This window comes from Chlorocebus sabaeus, chromosome 16, assembly GCF_047675955.1.
Source record: "Chlorocebus sabaeus isolate Y175 chromosome 16, mChlSab1.0.hap1, whole genome shotgun sequence".
Lineage (NCBI taxonomy): Eukaryota > Metazoa > Chordata > Mammalia > Primates > Cercopithecidae > Chlorocebus > Chlorocebus sabaeus.
This window is the reverse complement of record NC_132919.1, coordinates 64,267,340-64,286,976: the sequence shown is the minus strand read 5'-3', so window position 1 is coordinate 64,286,976 and position 19,637 is coordinate 64,267,340. Positions and strand designations below refer to the sequence as shown.

General features: G+C 36.2%; 1 protein-coding gene across 2 annotated transcripts in view; it reads left to right on the top strand.

The window, feature by feature from the left end:
- Positions 1-19,637, top strand: part of EFCAB3 (EF-hand calcium binding domain 3) — a 160,773-nt gene that overhangs the window by 15,907 nt on the left and 125,229 nt on the right. The window contains exons 3-11 of one of the 2 annotated variants that reach the window (XM_073005149.1): positions 441-545; positions 1,129-1,182; positions 2,714-2,818; positions 3,983-4,036; positions 4,514-4,618; positions 5,151-5,204; positions 5,681-5,785; positions 16,587-16,640; positions 17,294-17,398. In XM_073005149.1, the coding sequence (XP_072861250.1) occupies positions 441-545; positions 1,129-1,182; positions 2,714-2,818; positions 3,983-4,036; positions 4,514-4,618; positions 5,151-5,204; positions 5,681-5,785; positions 16,587-16,640; positions 17,294-17,398 (741 nt within the window). The remainder of the gene's footprint in view (positions 1-440; positions 546-1,128; positions 1,183-2,713; positions 2,819-3,982; positions 4,037-4,513; positions 4,619-5,150; positions 5,205-5,680; positions 5,786-16,586; positions 16,641-17,293; positions 17,399-19,637) is intronic. The other variant, XM_073005148.1, reaches the window with a different exon arrangement.

The window sequence follows — 19,637 nt, the reverse complement described above, 5'->3', positions numbered from 1 at the left end:
ATATCTTCTGCATTTTTTTCAATAATGAACATCACTTTTCCATTGTTTAAACAGATAGAAATCTAGATTACCATATAATTGGTGAAACAAAATGTTGTCATAATTCTTTTTAGGAATAATTCATCTTATCACATAGGCAAATATGGATGCTACCTATCTTCAAAGAATTATTTACATAGTCATTTATACAGTAGTCATAGATATATACCTTTATACAAGCCCCATTTCAGAGTGTTGATTTATCCTGTTATTATTAGAGCATTCAAAAGGTATTTTCCTCTCTAGAATTTTGAGATTGAGTTATATTTCTGACATCCCCTTAGAATTTTGACTCAGCATTTTGACTATTTAAGCCTGCAATTAAACTTAGATGGCATTCATAGTTTAAAATCATTTGTCACTCACTCAGATTTTTCATCATCTTTTCCATCTTTTCAAAGGAACCAAGATTAATACTAATGAAGTAGATGATATTCTGAAAAACATAGGGATAGAACTCACACCTAAGGAACGCTGGAAACTGCTAAAAACTCTGCCAGTTACTTGTGAGCATTTCTGATACAGTTTGGCCTTTGGGGGAACTTAGTTTAGGTGATGGTATTGGGGGAGGTGAGAATCATTAAACATTTATTCCACCTATATTTATATTCAACATATTTACTGACTACTTCTTAGATAATGAGATTAAAGACAAAAGTCCTTGCTCTCATGAAGACTATTATGGTGATGGAGCTTACTTATTGGGACTGAGCTTGAAAACTTTGTAAATGAATAAGGATTTTTTAATTTATTAAGCATTTTTAATTTAGTTTATTACCTTGGGAATGTCTGGAAGTCCTAAAGCATAAAGAAAAGGGAGAAAAAAGAGAAGTCATATAATAATAGCAGGATAAAAAGAGTCAAGGCAGAGAGATAGTTTCAGCATAGTAAGATGGATAAGTTTGGAACTTTACTCCTTCACTTTATGCTTAAAGCCAAGGAAGAGAAGGATGTGTGGATGTGAAACTGGTTAAATCTATAAGACAAATCATGTAAGATTGTTGTCTTTATGAAATAATAGTCTATATATTCTTGTTATGAACTGCTGTATCACTTTCTCTATGACATCAATTATGCCTTGTCTTATAGCTGATGGAAAGGTGTGTCGCAATCTGTTACTAGATCGTTTAAAGACTTTCCAAGGTGAGTAATATGTGGAATAAGAAGTTAAGTAAAATTGAAATCTTAAGCTTTATATTTCCTTTTCGAAAGTCCCTTTACAAAGAATAAAAACAGATACTTCTTAAAAGAAGACATACATGTAGCTGGCAAACATATGAAAAAATGCTCAACATCACTAATCATTAAAGAAATGTAAGTCAAAACCACAATAAGATACCATCTTACACCAGTCAGAATGGCTTTTCTTAAAAAGACAAAAAATAACAGATGTTGATGATGCTGTGGAGAAAAGGGAACAAATGTAATTAGTTCAGCCACTGTGGAGAGCAGTTTGGAGATTTCTCAGAGAATTGGGGGTTAAACTACCATCTGACCCAGAAATCCCACTACTGGGTATATACCCAAAGGAAAATAAGTCATTCTACCAAAAAGACACATACACTTGTAAGTTCATCACAGCATATTTGCAACACCAAAGACATGGAATCAACCTAGATACCTATCAGTAGTAGACTAGATAAAGAAAATGTGGTATATATACACCATGAAATACTATGCATCCATAAAAAAGAACAAAATCCTGCCCTTTGCAGCAACATGGGTGTAGCTGGAAGCTATTATTCTAAGCAAATTAACACAGAGACAGAAAAACAAAATACTGCATATTATCGCTTATAAGTGGGAGCTTACCATTGACTATACCTGGACATAAAGATGAGAACAATAGACACTGGGCACTGGGGACTATTAGGAAGGGTAGAGGAGGTAGGCCAGGAGGGGTCAAGGTTTGAAAAGCTGTCTGTTAAGTACTATGCACACTACCTAGGTGATGGGATCATTTATACAACAAACCTCAGCAACACACAATTTACCGATGTAAGAAAGCAGCAAATGTACCCCTGAACCTAAAAGTTGAAAAAAAATTTTTTTAATTGAAAATCCTTTTAATTACTTAATGATAGCAATAGCTAATTTCTAATGAGTGGTGTACCAGGCGCTATTCCAAATACTTTACATATATTTATTTAATTCTCACAGAAATACTATGAGGTAGGTACTTTTATTATCACCATTTCACAGATGAGAGGTGTTGATTCACTGTGCTATATTTAACAGTTAGTTTACTAAAGTTTTTCTTTCCTTTTATGACTTATAGCTTAAGCTCAGATAAATACTAAATTTGTACAGACAATTTACTGTTATAATGGTAGGTTTCAAATTCAGTGGCTGCTATGACGGCTGTCGTTTCTAACATATTTCTCCACAATGAGTAATAGCTGAAGAATGAATAATAAACCTTATTCATTCTCTTTGTTTCAAATGTCTACTTAAAATGTTAACAGGGTATCATGCAACAAGTATAAGGAGCTGTTCTTTTTCCTCATATCCATACCCAATCCCCTGCCACCTTGGTTTTGTATTCTCTCTGAACATCTGCACTGTGACTTTGCTTTTCTCCCTCTCACTGGAGTTTAGGGCATATACCTAAGTAGAATTTTTAAGGTTAACGTATTATTTCACATTTTTCTTATTTCACATATTTTTTCTTAAGGAGGGAAGGTCTTTGAAAATAAACTAGAAACCATTCTGGAAAACATGAACTACAAACTTGAAAATGAAGAAATGAAAGATCTACGGAACCATTTGAAAATTGATGGTATTTCATTTACCATTTATCACTTTCTTTCTGAAGAATCTTTAAAATCCTCTCATAAAACCTCTGAGAGTTTGCTTATTCAATTTCACTTAGAAAGTAAGGAGGCCAGGGCTGGGCACAGTGGATGACGCCTGTGATCCCAGCACTTTGGGAGGCCGAGGCAGGCAGATCACCTGAGGTCAGAAGTTCAAGACCAACTGAGCCAACATGGTGAAACCCCGTCTCTACTAAAAATACAAAAATTAGCCGGATATAGTGGACCAGGCCTATAATCCCAGCTACTTGGGAGACTGAGGCAGGAGAATCACTTGAACCCAGAAGGCAGAGGTCACAGTGAGCCCAGATTGTGCCACTGCAGTCCAGCATAGGTGATAGAGTGAGACTCCGTCTCAAAAATAAAGAAAGTAAGAAGGCCAGGCACAGTAGCTCACACCTATAATCCCAACACTTTGGGAAGCCAAGGCAGGAGGATTGCTTGAGCCCAGAAGTTTGAGGTTGCAGTGAGCTATGACTGCACCATTGCACTCCAGACTGGGTAACAGAGCAAGAGTCTGTCTCTTAAAAAAAGAAAAAGAAAATAAATAGTAAGAAGTACTTGTAGAGTTACAGTCCTCAAGGATAAAAATATGACTTCTGATTATTAATCTCAATGTTGTCAGAGAACCAATAAGGACACTGGTAGATTTAGATTTACCTAGAAAAACAAACACTTCAATGGAAGATATTGAAATAAATGTTACAAAAGGTCGGAGACTGACAAAACTAAGTGAGAAGGTAAGAAAGGTTTGGAGTTGTTCAGAAAAAAAAAAGTATTGTACAAATAGAGGTGATCATGTTTTTATTTAACAAATATGAGATGAATGTCAGAGTGGGGTAGAAATAGAGGGTAAGCGATTTCTGACTTGAGACCATTCATCTGGCATTGGACAGATATCTTTTAGGTCAAAATGACAGTGTAGGAGAAGAATTTAAGATCCAATTTAGCATTTAAAACATGGTCTTTCGAATTCTATGAGGTAGTTGAGTACAAGAAAAACACTCAAAAATTAACAAATACTCTCTCTGAAAGCAATATTAACTTAGAAAATTTTAAGAAAAAAGGTGATCTCATTCCTAATAGCAATAAAAAAAATTATTTTACCTGATTTATGCTTTGTATTTCAGACAATGGAAAGATTTTATTAAATTCTGTGATCAGTGCAGCCAATTTATTTTCTGGTGAGTGAGAAATGCTAGCAAAAAGATATAAAATCAAGATCTCTTATTATATGTAAAACTATTTTAATATATTTATTTATGGAATGCCTCAGTATTATATAAATGATACACAAGCCTTATTTCACCAAAGTATTGATGACATGCTTCTTTTTAAGAATACTGGTGAGTTTTTTTATTGCCTGCGTTTTTAGGAGTAGCTTTTCTTTTTAAAAGAAGTCTATTTTATTATAAGTATCCGGCTTGTTTCCATTGTTTTCAGAGCATGAATAAAAGCATTCTTTTGACCAGGCTTAAAGGAAATATTCTATTTTTAGCTCCTTCTTATGATGCTCTGCAGTCAGATAATCCTCATTGTGTTCTTGTTCTTCTACAATTACATCTCTTGCAAGTTGAGATATTACTGTTTTATTATAATTGTCTAAATTTAGAATCATTGTATGTGAAAATATTCACTTACGTTTCCCATCTTTTTCCAAGGTGATAAGATAAATGCCAGTGACATACAACTTTATCTAGGAAATGTAGGTATTGAATTTACAAATAAAGAAAACCAGGATCTACTGGACATAGTGCCATTTGATGGTAAGCATTTCAGACCTTGCATTCAATTTCAGAGAATCTTGAATTTATGAGTTGTACACATAAAATTCTAGAAGTATGACTGTTTAAAGTCCTATTAAAAATTAAGAGAAAATCAAGCATAGGAAGAGCCAATTCTAATATAAAATGTACTGTCTTTACCATTTATATCTTAATTTGGGAGGTAATGTCTTCTTTGGGGTATTGCTATTATGGGATAAACAATTTTAAATGTGAGACTCAGCATTTATAACAAGACTAAAGCTAAAGATAGGAAAAGATGATAAAAGAATTGTGGAAAGGAAGAAAGATGCACCTCTAAAAAAAAGAAAAGAAAAAATCTATTTCAACATGTTAGAGTTCCACTAATAGTACACCAAATACCAGAATATAGTTAACCTTGAGAAACTTATTAATTTCTTTACTTCCTTCTTTGGATTATTATTAAGATAAATTTATTAAAATTTGCTAATAAGCATTAATGTCTTTCTGAATTTCCACTTCCTTGTGAATTAAATTGAGACTTATTTTACAGATAATAAAAGGGTATATAAAGATAGGCTGATGGATGGAGTGAAGACTTACAGAGGTGAGTAAAAATCATGCTAGAAAAGATAAAACTGAGTTCTTCAAGCTTTTGTGTTTACTTTCTTAAAACCTATCTTATTTCCCAATGATTAGATTACTAATTATGTTAATATATTCTTCAAATTATGAACTGGCATTGTTACTCGTACACAATCACATTTGGGGTAATAGCCTTCACTATTTTGTCACTGTAGCAAATTTCAAATCTTACTGGTAAGAAATCTTTGGATTGTTGTATCTTTGCTGTAATTCATCAGTCTTGCTTGCTCTTTTTCCTCCTACAAATTGCTGTAGCAGTGTTTTCTGGAACACTGATGGGGAAAATTTTTCTGTTCCTGCTCCACAACTGATTCTTTTGTTCACTTCAAAGGTTTTATGATGCTTCCTGTCTGTGTTGATTGACTAAAATAAGCAAGCATTTTTCTGTCTTTAGCATAAATACAAATTTTTCTTATTCTTATCCCCTTCTTTTTTAAGGAGGAAAGGTTAATGTCAATAAAATAGATGATGCTCTTGAAAACATGAGAATCCCACTTGAGGAAGAAGAAATTGAGAAACTGTGTGAAGACTTACCTCTTGATGGTGAGCATTTCACAAATAGAGGGCCCTGTAAGAAAAAGTTTGTTTTTCTGTGAGAACATCTCAAGTATACTTATTAATTTCATGCAAAAAGTAAGAAACATATAGAGCATATAGAGACCCAATCCTAAAGAGTGAAGAAATACTGTCCGTTATTATTAACATAAGATAAAATATGAATAATTGGGCCTGGTACAGTGCCTCACACCTGTTGTCCCAGCACTTTGGGAGGCAGAGGTGGGCAGATTTCTTGAGCCCAGGAGCTCAAGACCAGCCTGGGCAACATGGCAAAATGCCATCTCTACCAAAAAATATACTACAAGAAAAATAATAATAATAATAGCCGGGTGTGGTGGTGGATGCATTTGTCTCAGCTGCTAGGGGAGCTGAGGTGGGAGGATCACCTGAGCCTGGGGAGGTCAAGGCTGCAGTGACCCATGATGGTGCCACTGCGCTCCAGCCTGGATGACTCTTTGAGACCGAATGAGACCCTCTCTCAAATATAAATGTAAATATTTATATATGTACACATAATTGTGTGTGTGTGTGTGTATATATATATATTTCCTTATATTGCTGCTACCAGAGTTTCTTTTTTTGTTTTTTTTGTTTGTTTGTTTGTTTTTGTTTTTTTATTTCACAGGTTCTGGTGCCTGGTCATCTGTTTTTTTTTTGGTTTTTTTTTAGTTTTACTTTAAGTTCTAGGGTACATGTGCACAACGTGCAGGTTTGTTACATATGTATATATGTACCATGTTGGTGTGCTGCACCCATTAACTCGTCATTTACATTAGGTATATCTCCTAATGCTATCCCTACCCCCTCACCCCACCCCATGACAGGCCCCAGTGTGTGATGTTCCCCTTCCTGTGTCCAAGTGTTCTCATTGTTCAATTCCCACCTATGAGTGAGAACACACGGTGTTTGGTTTTCTGTTCTTGCAATAGTTTGCTGAGAATGATGGTTTCCAGCTGCATCCATGTCCCTACAAAGGAAATGAACTCATCCTTTTGTATAGCTGCATAGTATTCCATGGTGTATATGTGCCACATTTTCTTAATCCAGTCTATCATTGATGGACATTTGGGTTGATTCCAAGTCTTTGCTATGTGAATAGTGCCGCAATAAACATACATGTGCATGTGTCTTTATAGCAGCATGATTTATAATCCTTTGGGTATATACCCAGTAAAGGGATGGCTGGGTCAAATGATATTTCTAGTTCTAGATCCTAGAGGAATCACCACACTGTCTTCCACAATGGTGGAACTAGTGTACATCCCACGAACAGTGTAAAAGTATTCCTGTTTCTCCACATCCTCTCCAGAACCTGTTGTTTCCTGATTTTTTAATGATCGCCATTCTAACTGCTGTGAGACGGTATCTCATTGTGGTTTTGATTCACATTTCTCTGATGGCCAGTGATATTGAGCATTTTTTCATGTGTCTGTTGGCTGCATAAATGTCTTCTTTTGAGAAGTGTCTGTTCATATCCTTTGTCCACTTTTTGATGGGATTCTTTGCTTCTTTCTTGTAAATTTGTTTGAGTTCTTTGTAGGTTCTGGATATTAGCCCTTTGTCAGATGAGTAGATTGCAAAAATTTTCTCCCAATCTGAAGGTTGCCTGTTCACTCTGATGGTAGTTTCTTTTGCTGTGCAGAAGCTCTTTAGTTTAATTAGATTCAATTTCTCAATTTTGGCTTTTGTTGCCATTGCTTTTGGTGTTTTAGACATGAAGTCCTTGCCTATGCCTATGTCCTGAATGGTATTGGCTAGGTTTTCTTCTAGGGTTTTTATGGTTTTAGGTCTATCATTTAAGTGTCTAATCCATCTTGAATTAATTTTTGTATAAGATGTAAGGAAGGGATCCAGTTTCAGCTTTCTACATATGGCTAGCCATTTTCCCAGCACCATTTACTAAATATGGAATACTTTCCCCATTTCTTGTTTTTCTCAGGTTTGTCAAAGATCAGATGGTTGTAGATGTGTGGTATTATTTCTGAGGGCTCTGTTTTGTTCCATTGGTCTATATCTCTGTTTTGGTACCAGTACCATGCTGTTTTGGTTACTGTGGCCTTGTAGTCTAGTTTGAAGTCAGGTAGCATCATGCCTCCAGCTTTGTTCTTTTGGCTTAGGATTGTCTTGGCAATGTGGGATCTTTTTTGGTTCCATGTGAACTTTAAAGTAGTTTTTTCCAATTCTGTGAAGAAAGTCATTGGTAACTTAATGGGGATGGCATTGAATCTATAAATTACCTTGGGCAGTATGGCCATTTTCACGATATTGATTCTTCCTATCCATGAACATGGAATGTTCTTCCATTTGTTTGTGTCCTCTTTTATTTCGAGGAGCAGTGGTTTGTAGTTCTCCTTGAAGAGGTCCTTCACATCCCTTGTAAGTTGGATTCCTAGGTATTTTATTCTCTTTGAAGCAATTGTGAATGGGAGTTCACTCATGATTTGGCTCTCTGTTTGTCTCTTATTGGTGTATAGGAATGCTTGTGATTTTTGCATATTGATTTTGTATCCCGAGACTTTGCTGAAGTTGCTTATCAGCTTAAGGAGATTTTGGGCTGAGATGATGGGGTTTTCTAAATATACAATCATATGATTTGCACACAGGGACAATTTGATTTCCTCTTTTCCTAACTGAATACCCTTTATTTCTTTCTCTTGCCCGATTGCCCTGGCCAGAACTTCCAACACTATGTTGAATAGGAGTGGTGAAAGAGGGCATCCTTGTCTTGTGCCAGTTTTCAAAGGGAATGCTTCCAGTTTTTGCTCTTTCAGTATGATATTGGCTGTGGGTTTGTCATAAATAGCACTTATTTTGAGATACGTCCCACCAATACTGAATTTATTGAGAGTTTTTAGCATGAAGGGCTGTTGAATTTTGTCAAGGGCCTTTTCTGCATCTATTTAGATAATCATGTGGTTTTTGTCTTTGGTTCTGTTTATGTGATTAATTACGTTTATTGATTTGCGTATGTTGAACCAGCCTTGCATCCCAGGGATGAAGCCCACTTGATCGTGGTGAATAAGCTTTTTGATGTGCTGCTGGATTCAGTTTGCCAGTATTTTATTGAGGATTTTTGCATCCATATTCATCAGGGATATTGGTCTAAAATTCTCTTTTTTGTGTTGTGTCTCTGCCAGGCTTTGGTATCAAGATGATGTTGGCCTCATAAAATGAGTTAGGGATGATTCCCTCTTTTTCTATTTATTGGAATAGTTTCAGAAGGAATGGTACCAGCTCCTCCTTGTACTTCTGGTAGAATTTGACTGTGAATCCATCTGGTCCTGGACTTTTTTTGTTGGTAGACTATTAATTATTGCCTCAATTTCAGAGCCTGTTATTGGTCTATTCAGGGATTCTACTTCTTCCTGGTTTAGTCTCAGGAGAGTATGTGTCCAGGAATTTCTCCATTTCTTCTAGGTTTTCTAGTTTATTTGCATAGAGGTGTTTATAGTATTCTCTGATGGTAATTGTATTTCTGTGGGGTTGGTGGTGATATCCCCTTTATTATTTTTTATTGCATCTATTTGATTCTTCTCTCTTTTCTTCCTTATTAGTCTTGCTAGCAGTCTATCAGTTTTGTTGATCTTTTCAAAAAACCAGCTCCTGGATTCATTGATTTTTTGGAGGGTTTTTTGTGTCTCTATCTCCTTCAGTTCTGCTCTGATCTTAGTTATTTCTTGCCTTCTGCTAGGTTTTGAATGTGTTTGCTCTTGCTTCTCTAGTTTTTTTTTAATTGTGATGTTAGGGTGTCAATTTTAGATCTTTCCTGCTTTCTCTTGTGGGCATTTAGTGCTATAAATTTCCCTCTGCACACTGCTTTTAATGTGTCCCAGAGATTTTGGTATGTTGTATCTTTGTTCTCATTGGTTTCAAAGAACATTTTTATTTCTGCCTTCATTTCATTATGTACCCAGTAGTCATTCAGGAGCAGGTTGTTCAGTTTCCATATAGTTGAGTGGCTTTGAGTGAGTTTCTTAATCCTGAGTTCTAGTTTGATTGCACTGTGATCTGAGAGATAGTTTGTTATAATTCTGGTCTTTTACATTTGCTGAGGAGTGCTTTACTTCCAACTATATGGTCAGTTTTGGAATAAGTGTGACGTGGTGCTGAGAAGAATGTATATTCTGTTGGTTTGGGGTGGAGAGTTCTGTAGATGTCTATTAGGTCTGCTTGCTGCAGAGATGAGTTCAATTCCTGGATATCCTTGTTAATTTTCTGTCTCATTGATCTGTGTAGTGTTGACAGTGGGGTGTTAAAGTCTCCCATTATTATTGTATGGGAGTCTAAGTCTCTTTGTAAGTCTCTAAGGACTTGCTTTAATGAATCTGGGTGCTCCTGTATTGGGTGCATATATATTTAGGATAGTTAGCTCTTCCTGTTGAATTGATCCCTTTACCATTATGTAATGGCCTTCTTTGTCTCTTTTTATCTTTGTTGGTTTAAAGTCTGTTTTATCAGAGACTAGGATTGCAACCCCTGCCTTTTTTGTTTGTTTGTTTTCCATTAGCTTGGTAGATCTTCCTCCATTCCTTTATTTTGAGCCTATGTGTGTCTCTGCACGTGAGATGGGTCTCCTGAATACAGCACACTGATGGGTCTTGATTCTTTATCCAGTTTGCCAGTCTGTGTCTTTTAATTGGAGCATTTAGTCCATTTACATTTAAGGTTAATATTGTTATATGTGAAGTTGATCCTGTCATTATGATGTTAGCTGGTTATTTTGCTCATTAGTTGATGCAGTTTCTTCCTAGCATCAATGGTCTCTGCATTTTGGCATGTTTTTGCAGTGGCTGGTATCGGTTGTTCCTTTCCATGTTTAGTGCTTCCTTCAGGAGCTCTTGTAGGGCAGGCCTGGTGGTGACAATATCTCTAAGCATTTGCTTGTCTGGAAAGGATTTTATTTCTCCTTCACTTATGAAACTTAATTAGGCTGAATATGAAATCCTGGGTAGAAAATTCTTTTCTTTAAGAACGTTAAATATTGGCCCCCAGTCTCTTCTGGCTTGGAGAGTTTCTGCCAAGAGATCCTCTGTTAGTCTGATGGGCTTCCCTTTGTGGTATCCCAACCTTTCTCTCTGGCTGCCCTTAACATTTTTCCTTCATTTCAACTTTAGTGAATCTGACAATTATGTGTCTTGGGGTTGCTTTTCTCGAGGAGTATCTCTGTGGCGTACTCGGTATTTCCTGAATTTGAATGTTGGCTTGCCTTGCTAGGTTGGAGAAGTTCTCCTGGATAATTTTCTGCAGAGTGTTTTCCAGCTTAGTTCCATTCTCCCTGTCACTTTCAGGTGCACCAATCAGACATAAATTTGTTCTTTTCACATAGTCCTATATTACTTGGAGGCTTTGTTCATTTCTTTTTACTCTTTTTTCTCTAAACTTCTCTTCTCCCTTCATTTCATTCATTTGATCTTCAATCACTGATACCCTTTCTTCCAGTTGATTGAATCAGTTACTGAAGCTTGTGCATTTGTCACGTAGTTCTCATGCTGTGGTTTTCGGCTCTATCAGGTCATTTAAGGACTTCTCTACAATGGTTATTCTAGTTAGCCATTCGTCTAATCTTTTTTTCAAGGTTTTTAGCTTCTTTGCGATGGGTTCAAACTTCCTCCTTTAGCTTGGAGAAGTTTGATTGTCTGAAGCCTTCTTCTCTCAACCATCAAGTCATTCTCCATTCAGCTTTTTCTGTTGCTGGTGAGGAGCTGCGTTCCTTTGGAGGGGGAGAGGCTCTCTGATTTTTAGAATTTTCAGCTTTTCTGCTCTGTTTTTTCCCCATCTTTGTGATTTTATCTACCTTTGGTCTTTAATGATGGTGACGTACAGATGGGGTTTTGGTGTGGATGTCCTTTCTGTTTGTTAGTTTTCCTTCTAACAGTCAGGACCCTCAGCTGCAGGTCTGTTGGAATTTGCTGGAGGTCCACTCCAGACCCTATTTGCCTGGGTATCAGCAGTGGAGGCTGCAGAAGAGTGAATATTGCTGAACAGCAAATGTTGCTGCCTGAAGCTTCTACTGGAAGCTTCGACTCAGAGGGGTACCCGGCCGTGTGAGGTGTCTGTCTACCCCTACGGGGGGAGGGGTGCCTCCCGGTTAGGCTATTCGGGGGTCAGGGACCCACTTGAGGAGGCAGTCTGTCCGTTTCAGATCTCAAACTCCGTGTTGGGCGAACCACTACTCTCTTCAAAGCTGTCAGACAGGGACATTTAAATCTGCAGAGGTTTCTGCTACTTTTGTTTGGCTATGCCCTGTCCCCAGAGGTGGAGTCTACAGAGGCAGGTAGGCAGGCCTCCTTGAGCTGCAGTGGGCTCCACCCAGTTCCTAGAGTTTCTATACCAAAAAACACCAGAATAAGATCATGGCCAGTGTTGGGATCAAGTATATAAGTTAACAGAAAAAGAATATTTGAGAAGGTAGAGGAAATTATGAAATAATTCAGAGAGAAATAAACAGAAAAAAAGAGAGATAAAAGAAAGTGGTGGAAATTGTTTAAAGTGTACTATTGTAAAATGTACAAAACATTTCTAACAATCACATTTAATAAATTCATAGAGCTTAAGCTTTAGATTGTATAGAAATCACCCACTCCCTTGAGACTGTGATCAAGTAGGTCTAGGATGGAGCCTATGAATCTTCATTTTATATAAGCAATCCCACTATAGTTATTTTTGTTGAAATAGCTAGCCTTTACAATAAAAGAAAATATATGTTGATATATTTATTTGGGATTATTACCTTTTTGCATGATCTTTAGCAACACAATCTCGTCAAAGCACTCTGTTTTACTCTTAGGATCGTGAGCATCTTAACATCTTTAGCATCTTGAAATAATGTAATAGTTTGATAACCATCCCAGAAGTGCTGATTTACCAAAGCTTATCTAACATGATCTGATGCTTGAAACCATAAGACTTTCTGCTCGCCAAAAACATGGTCTCTTTCTTGCCCAACCTCTAATCCTTTTTTCATAAAACTGTGTAACACATGGGCCAGCCAAGAGTGTCTAAAGCTCCTGTTAAAATGGGGATATGGCCCCACTCTAAATTTCTAGAGGAGAGATCAGCTGATGTCTTGAAATAAATATTACTAGAGTTTGCCTCTGTTCTATGAAGGCTGAGTTTCAAAAATACAACCAAAGAAACAAAGTACAGCAATAAACAAAAGGGATATAAAAACCAGCTAAAGAGTCATTTAAAATATTGGAAATAAGTAGGAGGAAATAAATGTCAATGTTTTAATGTAGTGCTCTATTGTTGGATCTGAAATAGTTCATAACCCAGTGGTTTCTTTGACATTAGTGATTGCTGTCACAGAAGCAGAGACTTCATGTTGTTTACTGTTGTATCCCCAGTACTGAAATAGAGCCTGGCATGTAGTATGCACCCAACAAATATATTTTTTAGAATGTAATTATTGTATTAATATTTAAAAGCATTGTTATGTTTTGAACATATTTTTGAAATAACCTTTTACTTTAGTGAATAGTACTGGACAAGGCCAGATTTGATGTTTTTCTACAACCTTAAGTTAGTATTGGCAGCAGTTCAATAAATTCAAATCTTTTGACTCCAATCACAAGGCTTTCTCTTAAGTACTTCACTGATTTTTGAAAAATATTCTTCACTTGAACTGTTATTAAAATTGATTTTAAATAAAATTTGTATGTGGCTAGATATTCCTTGTTGATTTCACTTTCACTGACATTTTTACTGTCATTTTACAGTGCTTACAAAATATTACCTGTTGGGTTTCCCTTTTTTCCCCAACTTTCATTTTAGAATCAGGGGGTACATGTACAGGCTTGTTACATAGGTATATTGTATGATACTGAGGTTTAGAGTATGAATGAATCTGTCCCCCAGGTGGTGATCATAATATCCAATAGGTAGGGTTTTTTTTCAATCCTTACCCCATTTCCACCCTCCCCCATTATTACCATTTTTATGACCATGAGTACCCAAGGTTTACCTTCCACTTATAAGTGAGAACATATGGTATTTGGTTTTCTGTTTCTGTATTAGTTTGCTTAGGATAATGCTTTCCAGCTGCATCTGTGTTGCTGCAAAGGATGTGATTTTATTTTTACATGGCTGCATAGTATTCCATTGTGTATATGTACCATATTTTCTTTATCAAGTCCACTATTGATGGGCATCTAGGTTGATTCCATGTCTTTGCTGTTGTGAATAGTGCTGCGATGAACATACAACTACATGTGTCTTTTTGGTAGAATGACTTATTTTCCTTTGGGTATATACCCAGTAGTGGGATTGCTGGGTCGGATGGTAATTCAACTCTCAGTTCTCTGAGAAATCTCTAAACTGCTCTCCACAGTGGCTGAACTAACTTACAGTCTCACTAGCAGTAGCAGCAGCGTGTAAATGTTCCCTTTTCTCCCTAGCCTCACCACCATCTGTTATATTTTGTCTTTTTAAGAAAAGCCATTCTGGGCCTGGCGCGGTGGCTCATGTCTGTAATCCTAGCACTTTGGGAGGCTGAGGCGGGCAGATCATGAGGTCAGGAAATTGAGACCATCCTGGCTAACACGGTGAAACCCCGTCTCTACTAAAAATACAAAAAATTAGCCAGGCGTGGCAGCACGCACCTTTAGTCCCAGCAACTCAGGAGGCTGAGGCAGGAGAATGGTGTGAACCTGGGAGGCGGAGCTTGCAGTGAGCCCACATTGCGCCACTGCACTCCAGTCTTGGTGACAGAGTGAGACTCCGTCTCAAAAAAAAAAAAAAAAAAAAAAAAAAAGACAAGAAAAGCCATTCTGACTAGTGTGAGATGGTATCTTATTGCGGTTTTGATTAGCAGTTCTCTAATGATTAGTGATGATGAGCATTTTTTTCGTGTCTGTTGGCCATTTGTAGGTCTTCTTTTGAGAAGTGTCTGTTCATGTCCTTTGCCTACTTTTAAGTGGAGTAATAATTTTTTGCTCTTTAAGTTCTTTAATAGAGTCTAGATATTGAACCTTTGTCAGATGTAAAGTTTGTGAATATTTTCTTCCATTCTGTAGGTTATCTGTTTACTCTCTTGATAGTTTCTCTTGCTGTGCTTCTGTGTGTTCTTTAGTTTAATTAGGTCCCATTTGTCAATTTTTGTTTTTGTTGCAATTGCTTTTAAGAACTTAGCCATAAATTCCTTGCCAATGCCAATATCAGAAAGGGTATTCCGTAAGTTTTCTTGTAAGATTTTTATAGTTTGAGGTCTTACATTTAAGTCTTTCATCCATCTTTTGAGTTAACTTTTGTATATGGTGATAGGTAGGGGATCCTGTTTCATTCTTCTGCATATGGATAGCCAGTTATCCCAGCATCATTTTTTGAATAGGGAGTTTTTTCCCCACTGCTTATTTTTGTCAACTTTGTTGAAGATCAAATGGCTGCAGGTATGTGGCTTTATTTCTGGATTCTCTATTCTGTTCCATTGGTCTATCTGTCTGTTTTTGTACCAGTACCATGCAGTTTTACTTACTGTAGCCTTGTAGTCAGGTAATACAATGTCTCCAGCTCTGATTTTTGTTTTTGATTTTTTGTTTTATTTTGCTTAGGATTGCTTTGGCTCTTTTTTGGTTCCATGTGAATTTTAGAATTTTTTTCTAGACCATCAAATATTTGATGAATTTAACAATGAAAGTAATTTTTCCTTTTTTTCCTCTTTCACACTAGTGAGGAAGTAACAAAAACAGGAAAAATTGACTGAATAGAATAAATATGTTTATCATATTTAGATTATTTTTCCTTTCTCAATTTACACTTATATAAAGTAAAAATAAACTAATTAGAACTAATAGAGTGACTTGTACCTGTAACCTCAGCACTTTGGGAGGCCAAGGCAGGAGGATCACTTGAGCCCAGGAGTTCAAGACCAGCCTGGGCAGCACAGGGAGACCCTATCTGTAAAAAAAAAAAAAAAAAAAAATTGTAAAAAATTAGCCAGGCATGGTGGTACATGCCTGTAGTCCAAATCACTCAGGAGACTGAGATGGGAAGATCACTTGAACCCTGAAGGTTGAGGCTGCAGTGAGTCATGATCATGCCACTGTACTCCAGCCTGGACAAGAGAGCAAGACCTTGTTTCTAAAAAGGAAGTGTATATGTGTGTATATATATATGTGTGTGTGTGTGTACACACAGACACACAGAGAAAGTATATATATGTGTATATATGTAGTTTTATATGTATGAAAGTATATGTATATATATTCTTTTTATACATAAAAAGTATATATGTATACTTATATATTATATATATACACACACACACACACTTTTTTCTAAATATATATATAATTAGAAAAAATTCTAGGCAACTGTCAGATCCTTAACACTTTACTTCACAGTTTAAGAATTTTATGTAATTGGGACCTATATTAGTATGCTTGGGCTTCCATAACAAAATACTATAGACTGGGTGGCTTAAGCAACAGAAATTTATTTTCCCACAGTTCTGGAGATAGGAATTCCAAGATCAAGGGGCTGGCCTATTTGGTTTCTGGGAGGGCTGCCTTTCTGGCTTATAAATGGCTGCCTTCTTGCTATGTCCTTACATGATGGAGAGAGGGTGAAAGAGATCTCTTTCTTCCTCATTTTGTAAGGCCACCATCATATTGGATCAGAGACCAACCCTTACAACTTTATTTAATCTTAATTACCTTCTAAAGACCCTGTCTCCAAATACAGTCACATTGGAGGTTAGGGCTTCATTATATGAATCATTCATTATATGGGGGACATAATTCGGTCAGTCTATAGCAGGACCATATCAAAATTGTATCTTGTCTTATAGATGAGAGAAGAGTTAAACTGGATTTACTTCTGAATGAAGTAGATGAAATTTTAGGTGAGTCAGAAGAAATGATGATAAGACAATAAAAATCATCTAAATGTTTAACAAAAGAAATTATTTTGAAAGTATTTTATGTTATCTTGTCCATATCATATTAATCCTGACATTGTATCTGTTTTTATTGGCAATTTATATACAACTAAAGAGACATGCTTTATAAACTAAATGTTATTAATTATTATAATCAGTTGTTATCTACATCTTACTTAAAAGGCCACAGTGTAATGCCTAAATAACATGTCCTATATTCTTTGAAGTTTTTCAATAATATAATTTCATTCTCTACTGTTCTGATAGCAAAATAGCAATGCAAATTACACATACAGGTAATATGACTACTAAGAATAAATTCATGATTCAGACACAAATGAAACAATAGAGCAAATATTACATGCTGGCAGAATTATTCATGCCACATCATTTTGTGAACTATCTGTGTGCTGTGTTTGTTTCTTGCAACATCGAAGAGCTTTCTTCTACCAGAAAGATGTTTCATTTCTGAAATCTCCCTTCTAGTTCTGTGTAATTAGACAACACTGATGTTTCTGTTGCTTTTTGTCCTGTATTTGTGGATAATGCTACACAGACATAATTGATTTTATAATTACTATTGAAATTTGATTTTGTTTATTATTTTCTTTTTTAAGGGGAAGAAATTGACTATCAATACCTGGAAAATATTCTGAAAAACATAGGGTTAAGACTCCAACTAAAGGAAAACTCGGTATTGATGAAAAGTTTGCCACTTGATGGTAAGCATTTAATTTACGATGAGGTATTTATTCATCCATTTACTAAAAGTCAATGTGCTGCCATTAGGTACTAAACATTATATTTGGCTCTGAGTCATAAAGAATAAAAAAGACAATGTCCAGGTCCTAAAAGAATTCAATGTATAGATAGACAGCACATGCCAAAAAAATTCCATGCACTTTGGTAAGTGCTGTAATATTAATAAAAACATAACAAAGGCACAGAGGCACACCCAACCAAGGCATGTTTGAGGAACCATGTATAACTTCATGTTGAGATAGTACAGAGTACACAGTGATATTCACAATATGTGAAGAAATGCTTCATTAATTTGACTCAATTTAATCAAAGAAGAAGACAAGTCCCAAGGCAGAGAGACCCAGGACTTTTTAATCATTTTCTTGAGCTGACACTCTCCTCTGGTCAATTTCACCTTTGTTTTCCCATAAGTTATCGGGGTACAGGTGGTATATGGTTACATGAGTAAGATCATTAGTGGTGATTTGTGAGATTTTGGTGCACCCATCACCCGGGCAGTATACACTGCACGCTATTTGTAGTGTGCTATCTCTCATCCCCTTTCCACCCTTCCCCCCAAGTCCCTAAAGTGCATTGTATCATTTTTATGGCTTTGTGTCCTCATAGCTTAGTTCCCACATATCAGTGAGAACATATGATGTTTGGTTTTCCATTCCTGAGGTACTTCGCTTAGAATAATAGTCTCCGATCTCATCCAGGTTGCTGCAAATGCCATTAATTCATTCCTTTTTATGGCTGAATAGTATTCCATCATATAAATATACCACAGTTTCTGTAACCACTTGTTGATTGATGGGCATTTGGGTTGTTTCCACTTTTTTACAATTGCGAGCTGTGCTGCCATAAACATGTGTGTGCAGGTATCTTTTTCATATAATGACTTCTTTTCCTCTGGGTTGATACCCAGTAGTGGGACTGCTAGATCAAATAGTAGTTCTACTTTTAGTTCTTTAAGGAATCTCCACACCATTTTCCATAGTAGTTGTAATAGTTTACATTCCCACCAGCAGTGGAGAAGTGTTCCCTGTTTACCACATCCACGCCAACATCTACTGTTTTTGGATTTTTTTCTTATAGCCATTCTTGCAGGAGTAAAGTAGTATCGTATTGTGGTTTTGATTTGGATTTCCCTGATCATTAGTGATGTTGAGCTTTTTTCGTATGTTTGTTGGCCATTTGTATATCTTCTTTTGAGAATTGTCTATTCATGTCCTTAGCCCACTTTTTGATGTGACTGTTTTTCTTCTTACTGATTTGAGTTTGTTGTAGATTCTGAATATTAGCCCTTTATCAGATGCGTAGATTGTGAAGATTTTCTCCCACTCTGTGTTGTCTTAAAAGAGCAATTTTATTTTGCTCATGATTTTGTAGGTCAAGAACTAGGTTTTTCTGGATCCAGAGAAGTTATTTACATGATAGCTTACTCTCTTAAAAGGCAAATTGGTACTGACTCTTGTCTGGGAACTCAGCAGGACTTCAGTCTGGGACCTCCAGTTCTTCTCTATGTGGGCTTCTCCACAGGATTTCTTCATCTTCCTCATAGCATGGTGGCTGGTTTTCAAGAGCAATTGTTCTAAGAGACAGGTAGTGGAAGCTGTCAGTTTTATAAGGCCTAGGCACAGAAACAGGTACAGAGTCACTTCTGTAGTTTTCTGTTGATTAAAGCAATTGCATAACATACACAAAATCAAAAGCGAAAGGACATAAATCCTCCACATCTCCATGGTTAGGTTGAAATGTTAAATGAAAAAACAAAAACTGTGTCATTCCTACTCAATTGTCAAGAATTTTATATTTTAATACTCTGTTTGGTTTACTACATCAAACACAGTACCTTAAGTTGTCATTGTTAGAATTTATTTAAAGTTAAATTGAACAATGATTTTATATAGCCCAGTATTCGAGGGAAAGTGTGAAAGCTGTTTTTCTAAAATTGAGAGAGAATAAACTGGATAGAATCTTTAAAAAAAAAAGGAAAGGGTGTTTTATCCCCACTCCCCACTTTATGTTTTTGTGTTCCATGGGTCTACGTGCCTATTTTTTTACCAGTACCATGCTGTTTTGGTGACTATGGACTCATAGTATAGTTTGAAATCAGGTAGTGTGGATGGCTCCAGATGTGTTATTTTTGCTTAGTCTTGCTTTGGCTATATGGGCTCTTTTCTGGTTCCATATGAATTTTAGGATTTTTTTTCTAAT